The 14,556-nt window shown below is 34.1% G+C and overlaps 1 protein-coding gene across 2 annotated transcripts in view; it reads right to left on the bottom strand.

The window, feature by feature from the left end:
- Nucleotides 1-14,556, bottom strand: part of TDRD3 (tudor domain containing 3) — a 99,222-nt gene that overhangs the window by 30,539 nt on the left and 54,127 nt on the right. For both annotated transcript variants that reach the window (XM_061995377.1, XM_061995388.1), the window contains 7 exons: nucleotides 14,110-14,270; nucleotides 11,899-12,040; nucleotides 7,066-7,137; nucleotides 6,424-6,573; nucleotides 5,622-5,762; nucleotides 2,193-2,349; nucleotides 1,790-1,915 (listed from right to left, as the gene is read on the bottom strand). In XM_061995377.1, the coding sequence (XP_061851361.1) occupies nucleotides 1,790-1,915; nucleotides 2,193-2,349; nucleotides 5,622-5,762; nucleotides 6,424-6,573; nucleotides 7,066-7,137; nucleotides 11,899-12,040; nucleotides 14,110-14,270 (949 nt within the window). The remainder of the gene's footprint in view (nucleotides 1-1,789; nucleotides 1,916-2,192; nucleotides 2,350-5,621; nucleotides 5,763-6,423; nucleotides 6,574-7,065; nucleotides 7,138-11,898; nucleotides 12,041-14,109; nucleotides 14,271-14,556) is intronic.

Below are 14,556 nucleotides of genomic sequence, written 5' to 3'. Positions count from 1 at the left end.
CAGACTTTATGACATAAGGGTTCACAGTGGTAACTATGATCACTGCAGACACAGCCATCATGTTGCAAACACTGTTAACACTCCCGTCACAACATTTTCTGAACTCTTAAAAATGTCAAAAAGTGGGTTTTCTTTCAGAAAAGCATGCCTCAGGAACAGTACACCAGATTGCATATTGATCATTCAAGATAATGCTAAAAAATCCAACACAATGTTGAGAAAAAAACCCATAAACTAAAGTCTTGTGTGTCACACTAGAAACTTCTGGCAACTGAAGGTGTACGCCTTTACAAAGTATTCATAGAATTGGTTTTCTTATGGCATTTATTGATTTTTTTCATTTAAGAGGGGAAAAAAAAAAAAAACAAACAGAAAAGCCAAGGGCATTTGTCTTTAAACCACAATATTGAAGACTATAAACTGAAGAATATATGCTAAATATAACTTTATTTTTTACTCACATAATGCTTTGCTACATACATATACTAAACCCAAAGGACCACAAAGTACCCCTAAGTAAACCCTATAAATCAGTAATATCATTTAAAAATAATATATTAACTCATTTCACATTTTTTGGTAAATTACTTATTACTGTAAGATTACTGACAACAAGAAAGGTATTACCACAGGGATTATTTCTCTTACTTTTCCTTTAAGTATCTCTCAATCACAACATACAAGGCTTCTCTAAACTCTCAATATAAGACCAAAACTTCTCCCAAGAAATATCAACATTCACAATGTGAAATATAGTACCACTGTTTTCATTTCTGTTAACTGTAAAAATCTAACTCATCTCTAGTAAGCAAGTTGCCAAAAGATGATGTCTCAAATATGATTCCCTAAACATGCTTTTGAAAACATGGTTATATTCATTACATGAAAAGTTTACTAAATTGTGTCAGCTAATGCAGAATGCTTATGTATTGGAAAGGTATCTCCTTTAAATATTTTACGTATCTGACAAATACACAGAAGACTCATTATATAAATGTTTAATTCACAACTAGTCATGTTTCATAAAGAAGGCTATAAACTTGTGGCTACTCACCATCATCAAATTATATACAACATACATAAGAAAAGCAACTCTAACACAACACTTTTTTATTTCACTTTCTACAAACTGTTTTTTTGCAATGAAACTCAACCTAGGTACAGCAACAACACAGTATTTGCTATCAGAAGAACTATAAGCTATCACATTTGTAAGTAAATGCCTTTCTATTCATAGTGAAATCCTACCTTTCTGCCAGCCTTTACAGTTATTACACAGGAAAATCTGGAGAAAATATCTGTTCAATATTTTATAGCAGTCAAAAAGATTTTTTTTTTGCCTCTAGAGAAAGGGAGTATAAAAACAATTAAGCTTAAAACAATTACTCGACTCTTAACTGGGCAGCACACAAAATGTGCTGCTTGTAAACTGAGGAAGGAGAACTGTGGGTATAGCTTTTTTTCTTTATGTACATTTAAGTCTGTAAAGTTGTGAGAACTTTCATCAAATTAGATTAACATACTGCAACTCGTGTCATCTTATTTCAAAATTACTGACCTTCAGACATCTAAGCCTGAAATAAATACCCTAAGGTCTTCTATAATCAAGACAGAAGTATAAACTACCACAGTGCAATTTCTTTGACCGTGCTTCAAAGGATAGCTCTCTAGCACTCCTTGGTAGTGGAGGAAACTCTGCGAATCATCTTCTAGATGATGAAGCTAGGAACAAGAATTCCACCAACACTGTCCAATATTGGTTCAAGATACATTAATTTCAATAACTTACCCTCTACTGTTAGAGTACCCATTTTGGATTCCAAGAAATCAAAGAGTGTGCTCGGTGCAGACGGTCTCGCATTTCCTAGCTCTTCTTCATCTTCAGGTCTTATTCGGCCTCGGCCCTTCCCTTTACCTGTAAACAACAAAGTAATTTGTGAGTGCAGAATAAATGTTAAAAAGTGTACACACATTTTTAACTGGTGGGTACATACAGATATTTTCCATTTAAGGATATTCAAATCTGTGACTTAATTAAAAACCGTTGACACTGTTCAGGTTAGCAGTGTGTCCTAACTTGTAGGGAAAAAAATAAAACATACATTTCCTTCTATATCTACATTAGTAATCCACCATATACAAATTCCTTTGCTCATAAACAGTGTTTTAAAGCACTTGTTTGAAAGTTTTACCTCTAGGTGGTGGTCCCTGAATAGGTTTCTGTTTACTGCTGTTTAGAAGAAAGTTTAATGCTGCCTCTAGGTTGTTACTGTTATCCATAAGTGCCTGTCTTGCCGATTCTTTGCTGAAACCCATCTCTGTTATGTGCTTTAGAGCCTTTTCATCAACCTGAAATAAAAAGTACACACAGCATTAATGAAGATACAAAAGCTACTCTCTAAAAATACACGATTTTACTTTATTTTTTCATTAATTTTGAACTGAATCACTACTGCATATTCCACTGATGATAAGTATTTCAGGTTTTTATAACATCTTCACATACAATCTTCTCCTAGGTCCAAACAATCAGCTAGTACAGAGGGTTTTTTTAATATTACTCATACTTTTTAGTTCATCAGTTTTCAGTTCTAATATATGGTTTCATGGAATCATAGAATGGTAGGGGTTGGAATGGACCTTTAGAGATCATCTAGTCCAACCCCCCTGCAGAAGCAGGGTCACCTAGATCAGGTCGCATAGGAACATGTCCAGGCAGGTCTTGAAGACCTCCAAGGAAGGAGACTCCACAACCCCTCTGGGCAGCCTGTGCCACTGCTCCATCACCCTCACAGTGAAATAGTGGAACTTTTTGTGTTCCATCCAGCTTCATCCCATTACCCTTTGTCCTGTTGCTAGATACAATAGAAAAAAGGGATGTCCCAATCTCCTGTATTACAAGCAGAAATTCTCCTAGTCTACCTCCTCCATGACTGTACATAAATAATCTGAGAGATTGTAATATACTCCCTCTTGAGATGGAAACAAATCTTTCCAAGCAATACTGGTATAAAAACAAGCTGTTTTCTTCTGTTTGTACCCTTTCAGAACTTTCACAAACAATACAAAACCGAGTTCTGTATCTCTGAAAACACAGAGCAAATATAATTGCTAAAGCTTCTGTAGAAGAAAGCAAAGAAACACAACTTCATGGAAATGCAAGTTTTCTTATTCTAAACTGCACAGAGCATGACAAGGAGGCAAAGCAGGACACACAGAGCATTAATTACAGAAAAACACCTTACATCTGCACTGTGCTTTAAAGCCATCAAGTGAGAACTACCTCTTTAAGTGCAGACCTACATACACTAAACATGAAATGACACTAGGCCCTCTGTCCTTCCTCATCCCGTACCCAACCAAGATGATGTCAGTTACCCACCTACTGCAACAGCTGTAATCAAGTACACTCTTAACTGGAATCCCATGAACACAGCATTTTGTCCACAGGTTCCAAAACAGTCATAAGTCATGTTGTGATCCTCCAAAAAAACCCCTACTGAATCAAATTGAATCTATCCTTTAGGACACACAACCTCTTCTTTTTCCCACTGCTTAAAAGAACATGAAATTTTACTGCTATAATGATTAAAATTACAACTGAATGAGAGGTGTATGACAAATAACATTCAATCCTCCCTCTCCCCTCTTTTCCAGTCATATGATATAATTTCTCCAATATTCATTTTTCCTGATATTGTAATACATCACTTTTTATCTTGATTTTAGCTAGACAATGTCCTCTGAGACAATAGTAGGTCCCCTTTAATGGGGGCTGAGGCACAAAATCAGTGTTTGTGGTTGCTATCTGAATACTGAAATATGTCATCACAGCAAACCAGAAGATATAATGACTCAACTTTCATAACTACGCTTATTATAAAATCACTATAATGCACAATAAATTACTTTGCAGCACTTTGCTACAACTCCCATCTGCTCAGCAATATTAACTCCAATACTTTCACATAGACTTCTTCATTTCCAAGTTCAACAATACTCTTAATTTACCATCCAAAGATGGACAAAGGAAAAGTAAGTTAAAAGGTCTTCAAAGACCAATGAAGCAGAAATGTGACTTCAGTGCCTACAGGGAATCATCATCCCACTCGAGTTCAACTTCAAGTTGCTGAAATATATCATTAAATATAATAGTTCCTCCTCTAGGCTGTTCTCTTAGACTCTTTCACATGACAGCAAGGGTCCAATGGAGAGAAGTGATTCCTCACAAAATCCACTTCACTTGTCTCCCCTTTGTAGCTAAGTAGTGGTTAGGATGAGAATTTCTAGCCATTATTGCTGCATCACTTCCTTTCAATCATACAAATTCTGTGCACGACAGCTACGTTCAACAACCAGTAGGACGTGAAAACTCATACGTACAATACCTCTACTCACAGCTACGAATTAAGAAAACATCAATAAACCACGTTGGATAGGTCACAACTTGAGACTTGTTTGAGACCCAATGGAATTGCAATTTCCCAGATAGACTGAAAGGAGGTATCTTAATTATCTGTGGATGTCAAAAACTCTCTTCAACTTCGTTTACACAGCAGAAATCTTGCTTCTGCTATACAAAACTGGAAAGACAAAGAAATTTGTAGGATATATCCTCAAAGGACTACTAAAAGAGGAGAGTATTTGACTTCTGTAATCTACCATCTGTTTATGAACAAATAGGAAAAATGATTTCTTTGTTTTCTGCTTTGTAGGTAAAGATACAGTATTTCAGTTGTCTTGGAAGGTAACACACCAGACAGATTAAAAGCCTTTAATCATTTCAAAATATACTAAGAAATTAACAACATACATAAAAGTCAACAATCAAACCTACTTGATCTATTTAGATCCAAGACATAATTGTCAAGAGCGACAAGATGTACGATTCATGCTACACCAGGTAGAGGAAAGACTAAATGACCTCTTGAGGTCCTTCCAGTCGCTGTTCCTACAATTTTATATTGACATTTCTGAGCATAGTGCTGAAGGCAGCACTGCCGGAGGCTCTTCTTGCTGTGAGATGATGACATGTACTATACAAACAAAATTTTAATAGCACAAGCAGTTACTGTTCCTAAACGTCTTTTTTTCTCTTTGTTAAACCTTTGGTAAAAACAAATAAGGTGGAAAACATTCAATGATAAATAAATGATGCTTATAATGAATACTTCTATACTGGTTGATTGAGTTACTACAATGCTGGGATCTTTCAGTTTGATTTCATTATGTAGATCAGAATCTTTAATTGTTATTGCATTCTTGGAAATGTCTCTCCGGAGTTGTACTTGATAACAAATACTTCTTCCATCAGAAACTTTTACATTGTTGAAGTAATCAAAATAGAAACTTCAATAACTGCTCATCTTATACTCGCTTAATTAAATGCAGTGATCCCAAAGAACATGTCTCAGTATTACATTAATAATCTTTTTCAACAAAAACACAGTTATGAGTGTCAATCTCAGGAAGGTACAAAAGCACTCAAAGTATTCTAAACAGAATTCAAAATAAATAGAAATGAAAGCCCTTATTTCTCAGAGTCATTCAGTTTTGCTCTTGTCACAGTTGGCTTTTTGTTATATAATAGTTTAAGGTTCCATTTAAGATTTCCACCTTACCAGTTCTCGGTAGACACCTTCATTCTTTCCCTCAGGTTTTGTTATCTTCTCTTTCTGGAACAGTTCCCTGTTTCGATTCCCTCCAGCACTCACGTTGAGATTACTTCTGCTACTGCCACCACCTCCTCCAAATGTCTTGGTCTGGAAAAGCACAAAAACAACATTTCACTAAACAAAACTTACAAAAATTAGTCTTAATTTTTAGCTAGTAGAGAAAGTGCAGTAAATTTGGTGTAGCCGTAATTTTTATGATTATGCTTTCCATCAACAAATAAAATGCTAATTTACTTACATAAAATGATTAATTTATCAGGTATGTATTTTTTTTCTCATATGCTCAAATGAGGCTGTAAAAATGGTATCTACAATTCTAGTTTTTATGACTGGCCAATAAATTTGAGAAATAAACTAAAAGGAAAACCTTTTAGAAGAACCAAACTTCCAGGCTGTTCCTTCAGACTGAACAGAGGGAATCACGGGGTTTTGAGAATTAAAAAAAGCAAATGAAAATTTATAACCTGTATTTATTACTTAAATCTCATTAAATCACAAAACTCCATATTTTTTAATGGTAGTATCAAATCAAAATCGTATCTACAATAAACTATTATGATACGTTTACTAGCTTTATTAAAACAAAAACATACCCATCAATCCAAAAGGTCTATTTTTACTTCATCTTTCTAAAAATGTATGAATAGAATTATAAACAGACATCAGAAAGCAGTTGTCATTTAAGAGAGAAATACTTAAAGTAACAAGAAATGATAAACCACTATAAGCAAAAAGTTCCAACACTAACCTCCTTGCTCTTTGCTACTTCTGCGATAGCAGCTGTTCTCTGCTTTTCAAATTCATCGTTGTCCGCAACAGTTTTTACAGTATTTGTCATCTGCAGAGTCTTTCTGCGATCAAGCTCCCTGCTGTCTACTTGCACGTGAGATGCACATTTCTGAAAATTCAAAGAAAGTTCTAATTAACTCTTCTGTCCACTCTCATTTGAAAGAACTGAAGTACTTTAGCACAATTTCATCTAAAGAACACGATCACAGAAATGTACACCTAAGGTATCTAGATGTCTTTGCTGAAAGCACCATTCCCTGTGGTGTACTAACAAGGCCAAAAAGAATGACTTTTCCATTTTAAGCTTAGTTCAGGATGTAGTTAATATTATTACTGGATAATGTTAGCACCTGCAAGATCTGACTGGAAGATTCAAAGTCTCTACATGATAAATAAAATTTTAAATTTGAAACTGAGAAGAAAAAATGTTAAATACAAAGTGATGGGATCACAGCATTTTTTTTAAAGAGGCACATTTTTAGATCTGAGACCTCAAAATCTAAGGTGTTTTGATGGCCTTTATCTAACCGGAACCAGGTCAGCTAGGTAACACAATATAAGTTGTCTTTAAATTAAATTACAAGAGAGAAGTACACTATACCTGACCAAAAGGTACAAATGGGGGAGGACCACCTTCTGTTCCAATGTTACTCCTACTGTGTTTTGCTAAACTCTGTAAAATAAGATTGATTAATGAATGTTAATCAGAAAAGAGGTTATAAATGTATTTACTTTACAAAGTATATGAAACTTGCAAAATCATCATTTTAAACATTAAAAAATAATAATAAACTTAACATCTTGCAGCACTTAAGAAGATTGAGAGGAAGAAAGATGAAGAAATTTATTAAACTTTCCAAAATTATGAACACAATACATACAGCAAACGCATAAAATTCAGTTATATACCAAGGTCTACGCTAGCAGAACAAAGGTGCATCCAAATAGGCAGCAGATGCTTCTTTACATAGCACCCAGTGAACTGACTGCCACTAGAGATTGGATCAATTCAGCATGGAGAAGGTAAAGCTCAGGGGCTTCTCAGTAATCTACACAAATAATTGAAGGAAGATTGTAAAAAAATGGAGCCAGGCTCTTTTCAGTGGTGCCAGTGACAGGAACAAAAGGCACAATGGGAAACACAGCATGTTTCTTCTGATTATCAGAAAATTCTTCCTTTTTTTTTTTTTTTTACCATGAGGGTGACCAAGAACTGGTCACAGGTTTGCCCAGGAAGGTTGTGAAATCTCCATCCTTGGAAATATTCAAAAGCTGCCTGGACATCCTCCTGGGCAACTGCCTCTAGGCAGCCGTGCTTGAGCAAGTGAGTTGGACCAGATGACCTCCACAGGTCTCCTCCAACCTCAACCATTATGTAAAATTCATGAACCACACATAAGCAAATAATTAAAGGATTAGTCTGTATTCCCTGATAAAACATAACAAAGCAATCTGGATACTGAGTCTGTATAAGATCTGAGGCTGTGTTCTCCCTACAAATCACCTCTTTTTGCCACTGTTAGAAACAAAATACCATAGGACTAGGATATTTTCCCTACAGCCCTCTGGAACATGCAGTACATATGCTAAATTGATCAATGGATTTTTTTATTGCAAATATTATAGCAACAAGCATAAAGTGCTCTAAACTCTTAGCCACAATCACACAATCAGTGACTCAGGACTTGGAAAAAGCAGTCTCAAGTAATAAAAATTACTAGTCATCAACAACAGTGAAAAGACAGATTTATAAAATATTGCACTATAACATCTGTTCTTAGTTTATACACTTTCTTCTTTTTACACATTATGACAACAGCAGCAACTCATAAGAAAACAAAATTAACTGTAATTGACATTATTTTTGTGTAATATGAAAGAATTAACAAAGAAATATTTGGTTTCAGGAATGTAAGAAGGAGAAATGGGTCCTTAATGCTGTTAAAATGCTTAAAAATTGCATTTCCTAGAATTACTCTGTTTCATCATCTTCATTTCTTATTTTTTCTTTTTTCCCCACTGGGACACTCTTGCATGATTACATGCATCATTTATTATTCCCTATTGGCATAGAAATTTTTATTTACTTAATGTTACATATGACATTTACCTATATATTTATTTTCTGAATTAAGACTTAAATTTGTCTAATATCCAACTCAAAACTTCTGGTCCACTCTTTTCAGGTTAACTATTTCGATTTAGTAACCAAAGACCATTTTCTAAATAACTTGTTATTAACTTCTTTCAAGGGTTAAGGAAAAAAAAATCAAAACTCTTCCTGATGTCGTGGAGCAAAAAAACATTGATAAAGTATTTAATATATTCAAAACTAAAGAACTTCAAAGTGCAGAAATCCTCTCATTTTTTTGGCCTTTGTTTCCATCAGTTCACTTAAAGTGTTGCCTTAGACTTACAAGCTAACCCAGGGCTCATCACTGTAGCACACTCTTACCTTCCCCTATCTATTAACTGAGGCAACACAGTACAACAGCGATTTCATGGCCAAGTTGCTTCACTTCCCCAAGGGCAGGCACCTTAGGTCAAATAAACCCTACACTTTTGTTTGTTTGTTTGTTTCTAGAGAAGTGTAGGCAACTCTGGAATGAACTCCAGCATTGATTCAAACAATAATGAAAATACTTATATGGTAGCCTAAGAACTTGAGTTTTTACCATAGTTAATTCTTCATGTCTTATAGTCAGGAAGAACATCTAAGTCTTCACTTTGCACCAATCAGAAAGTAAACTGACAATATGAACAGTATTTAACTTAAAATTAAAATTTGGTTATAGCACAGCAGTAACTAGCATTTACAAAAATTTTTTTTTAGAAATACATTTAGTATGCTTCTTCTACCCTTTGTGCTGTATTTGGATTGTGACATTAAAAAAATATTTCCAGGGAATCTCTTAAGAAACAAAGGTTTACAATATGAGATTGAACTCCTAGATATAATAAACTATTATACCTTCACACTCTTTCTAATATTACTTTTGAATTATATATAAAACCATTCCCTTTTCCCATCAGGTAACCTCAATGTTTACCTCACCTTCACCATAACAGAAGAATCACTAAGTATATTAGAAAACTTCACTTTTAGATAATATATACCATAATTTGACAGATTCTATGTTTTAAAAATATAGGGCTTACCAAAAAGTCTCATCAATCATCTAAGCAAAACTTGTTTCAGTCTTTACTTACATATCATCTGATATTTTGATTAATAGCAATGTTATTCCTTACAAGAAGTGTACCAGCAATTATCTCACAGATACTGATTCCTCACTCATTTAATCACCAGTCACCACCAGAACACTAGGCAGCAAGAATTATTTTCAGTTGTATTCTCATCTTAAGAAGCTCGTGACACATTATATTTATAAATAGGCTAGAGAAAAGATTGCAGACTAATACTCTCATTTACTCCTTATTTATTTACTGTAACTTACACTGACAGTTAAAAAAAAAAGCTGGAATTTCGAGGTTGCTAATACTGCTTTGATTTTGCACACACTAAATTTGTAGTGCAAGTCTTTCAATACTAAAACCTGATTCCTCCCAAAAGCAATTTAAAACATTCTGAATGGAACAAAATGGTAATGCAACTACACAACAAGAAGTTGACAGACAGGTGCAAAGGCAATAAACTTAAGACAGGGTAATCAACTTTCATTCTCTAGCTTTGTAGTATTATTTGACTTTATAGTAAGAACTTTTTAATTAAGTATAAAAGAAATTTATTTCTTCATCTACACAAGAACTCAAATTAACACTTTCAGACATTTTAGTGGAGAAGGACAAAAAATGGCTTCGAAGTAATCTGAGATAGTCACAAATATAAGTTTTCTTTTTGCGTAAATACAGTTCAATAGTTCATTTAGATTTCTGTGCAATGTCATTGCCCAAATACCTTTCAGAGTTGACAAACTCATTTATCTGTCAGTTGTTCTCTCCTGTAAAACTTTCTTCCAAACATCAGATAAAGCCAAAAGTAGTGGCTGAACGACAAGTGCTGAAAATTGTTGTAGTGAGAAGTATGCCAATGCTTATTATCTTGTAAACAGAATATGATCAGAGTTATTTCTTGACATTGACCTCAAAAATAAATTAATATTTATAAAGGAACATTTACTTGTTGAAGCCCAGATATAAGAAACATGAAAACAAACCATCCAAAATATCCCCAAGAAAGCTAACTAACTCTACTGATCCTTCTCTTACAAATTAAAAGCATTCTTAAGACTACGTTAGTTCTACATATCTCTTCCGATTCTATAGATTTTAAACCTTAAATGGTTTTTAACTAGCGAGAGAATTCACAAGATTCATACAAAATATGAATGAAGTGATAAAATGGAATGTTTCTGCCATTGATCACAGAATATTCTTTTTACTCAAACAGGCAAGTTCATTTAAAACAAGAACATTTTTGAAAACTGCTTTTAACTACAAAAGCAAAAAAAGGATGCCAAAGAGAATCTCTTCGAATGGACACTGTGTAACTCAAATATTCAAATAAACTTTGGCACTACTTGCTGTAGCCTATAAAAAGCAAACAAACACTGAAGAAGGCTAGTCATAGCAAAACAGCAGTGCTACACTTGGCATCAGCAACAACAAAAGTAGTACTTGACACAGAAATTATCATCGCCTTCATAAGCAGCTACTCTTGTTTCCAAGATGTGAATGTAAAAATAGACAGACGTGTGGTAGTACTGATAGTTGATCTGGCAAGTACTTGGGACTGATAGCAGCAGTCACAACTTCCTGCCCTAGCAACTTCCACTGATATGTGGAACTGCATGAAAAAGTCTTCCTGCAGCAACTTATGTTCTACTGGGACAGGTACCAGGATAAAAGAGACTACAGGATCTTAGAAGTACTTACAGCTTGTTGAAAAAATTTCTAGACCTCCTATTTGTCTTTCTAATCACAAATTGACCTAAAACACTGGTAAAGTCTGCAATAAAAAATTCATACTTAAGATTACCAACTTCATTCCTTTCCATGACTTTTTTTTTTGCCTCAAAAATATACCATTTGAAGATGGTAATTGTAAATTACATTATTCTGTAACATTTTTGTACCAAACACACTCTTTAGAAACCACTTATGACTGCACTATAATAAATTTCATACATTTGATTAATGTTTTTAATTCCTGCAGACTACAAAAGGAATCAGTATATAATCAAAAGGAATCAGTATATAATAAGATACAATTATATATCAGTATATAATGCACAAACATCACCAATTCTTGCAACATTATACATAAGATCTATTTAAACATATGTAAAAATACCAGGACAGTAATTTCAAAAAGCTTATCACATGGAAGTTCACAGCCAATACATTAAGCTTCATGTCACTAAATGCAATATGCATCCTTTAAGACAAGTATTTCCAATGGTGTTAACCTCACCCTTTGTAATTCCCATTTTTCTATAAGATGCTCCACTTCACCTCCCAGAACTAATGTGTTACTGTCATCCAAGAGCAAGAATCCATTTCTCACTTCAATAATTCCTGAAAGCTTTATTTTTGTTCCGGGTGGAGTGTTCAGGCTAGAAATAGAAACAAAATCAAATATTTCAAATACATTTATTAATATTCGGCCATCAAAAGAACATAAAACTCTACTCTTACCATACTTCCGATGTTGTCATATTTCATAATACAAAATTTGCATCAAAAACTTTTGCAATAATTCCTTCAACATGCACATTACTTTTCAATAGCTTTATTGGAACACTTCCCATTCATTACACAAAAATGCCATATTGCAAATTAGATTCTAACAGAGATGAATATTTGCAAATTGTCTGTTTGGTTAAAATCCAATTTAACAATATCAAACTATGGATGTGATTTGTTTAGATTATCAGAAGATATCTCAAAGTCAGTTGTCTAATTTCCTTATACTAGCATGTATTTATAGTTAAAACAGAAGTTAATCATCTCATTTGTTTTAGACATTTAACTTTGGAGAAAACAAAGATCTGTTAGAATAGAAGCTTTCTATACAGTACTAATAGCCAGGACTGTACTGGGATAAACATAAAAGCACATGCATCTTGTAGTACTACTGTCATTACTATGTCATTTAAAACCATATGAATGCTCTCTGTGGTCAACTCTCATAAGGAAGTACCTGACCTTCTTTTTATGTGAATCTACCCTGCAAAAAACAACAGCAGATGCATTAAAGCATCAGACATCTCCAACCCACTACTGAAAGATATGACAAGCAGCACAACTGGAAACTGATTTTTCTTGTGAGGAACAGGACGCAGTTAGCTATAACCTTCCAACTGACAGAAAATAGCCTCTTTAAAACACACTAAAGCTATCACTGCAACCACAGGGCAATACTATATAGTGGGGAGGATTCACAGTGGAGTCACACAATTTTAGAACTAGTGCATTAACTTGAGGAATATTAATGGATCTTCAGTACTGTTCTAATAAAAGCAGAAAGAACAAGAAACAAATATAGCAAAAAAATATATGAATAGGGAGGGAGGGGTAGGTAGGAACACTAATCATGAAAAATTTTTAAGTTAGAAGAAAAATGTGATTTTTATTTCTTTAAAGAAACACTATGTACTGCAGCAGTATATTATTCCAGGTTAAAAGTCCAACTTCAAGCCTGAAACGAACACAGGCAACAAAAATCAATTTTTCATACATTACTTGAAGAGCTCACATCATTACTACAGAGTGATAAGCTCTCTGACATTTTTGAGATTTTATATAAAACCTTTATAATTATGTCTTTTGCTGGGTGTTCTTTAAGTATTTTGTAATCTAGAGTCTTCTTAAACAGGAGTCTGTTTGACTTCCCTTTTCCACTCTCTTTATAGTCACGTTGCAATATAATGATCCAAGTTCTCTTGGCTTAAGCTAAAATTAAAGTATCAAGTGTTCTACATTTTAAGACAGTACACAAGCCACCACCTGCTCAGGGGCAGTTTAGCAGTAAAGGATGACAAGCAAAAATATAGTACATATCTTTATCTAATTGTTACACCTAGCACAGGAAAAGAGAAGGTTTATTCAAAATCAAAGTAATCTGAACTAGAGAGAAGAGCAAAGCATACCATGACACTAAAGACAAAACTCTAGAGATAATTTTCAGCATCTTCATAACCAAACATAAAAAATCGTCCATGTTCAACAGTAATTAACTCTCTCACCCTTCATTTTTAACTGAAGAAATATTTACTCATTCAATACAAGTGAAAGCCCTTCCCATGATAAAGCAGTACTAATTTCATTAAGTTAGGTGACATTCCTGCTACTGAAATCAGGCAAAACTTCCGCTAGTATGAAAAATGGTATTTTGCTCAAATTTGCAGCCAAACACCCAAAATGATGTGTGCTGCATCAATGCTAACTCAGCAGTTAGCTTAAAAAATCCAATTTTTTCCACTATGTACTTCAGTATAAATGGTACTGTAAGCTACTTTCATACGCACCTTTGCATGCTGAATTTAAGGTTTTCCTTTACATACAAAAACTGAGAAGGAAGCCTATTTTGTGAAGCAAGTTCTCCTCATATTACCAAGGACACTTCCATTATTTTAAGGACAGCTAAGTATCCAAGCAAAACTTTGAGAAGAAAGTTGTTCACCTTATTTTTGACATGCTACTGTATTCTATAGCTGTGCAGTTTGTATGCCCATCAGTCATCTGTAAACGCAACATTCTGGGAGCAGCCTGAGATTCTTCATTATCCTTTGGTGCGGCAACATTGCGTATTTTCTGTATTTGCAGAACACATGGCCCTTCCAGCTACACATACAAAAGAGACAAAACTGTTAACACCATTAAGCAAACACACTTCAATATGTAGACACACTAAGAGTTATCCCCAGGCACAGGAATATGTAATTTGATCAGTCACGTTCAAATTCTATCACTCATGTACTGTATGTTCTAAAGCATGACAAAAACTGCTTTTTCAGAGAAACAGTTGGGATGCTTCATATATCTCTGCAATACCAATTATAAAACGTAAGTGAATAAAGAGAGCTGGGGAAGTAAAAATGCAAAGACATGGATATTGTCATTCAAGATA

This window comes from Colius striatus, chromosome 1 (assembly GCF_028858725.1).
Source record: "Colius striatus isolate bColStr4 chromosome 1, bColStr4.1.hap1, whole genome shotgun sequence".
Taxonomy (NCBI): domain Eukaryota; kingdom Metazoa; phylum Chordata; class Aves; order Coliiformes; family Coliidae; genus Colius; species Colius striatus.
This window is presented reverse-complemented; position numbering and strand designations above follow the sequence as displayed.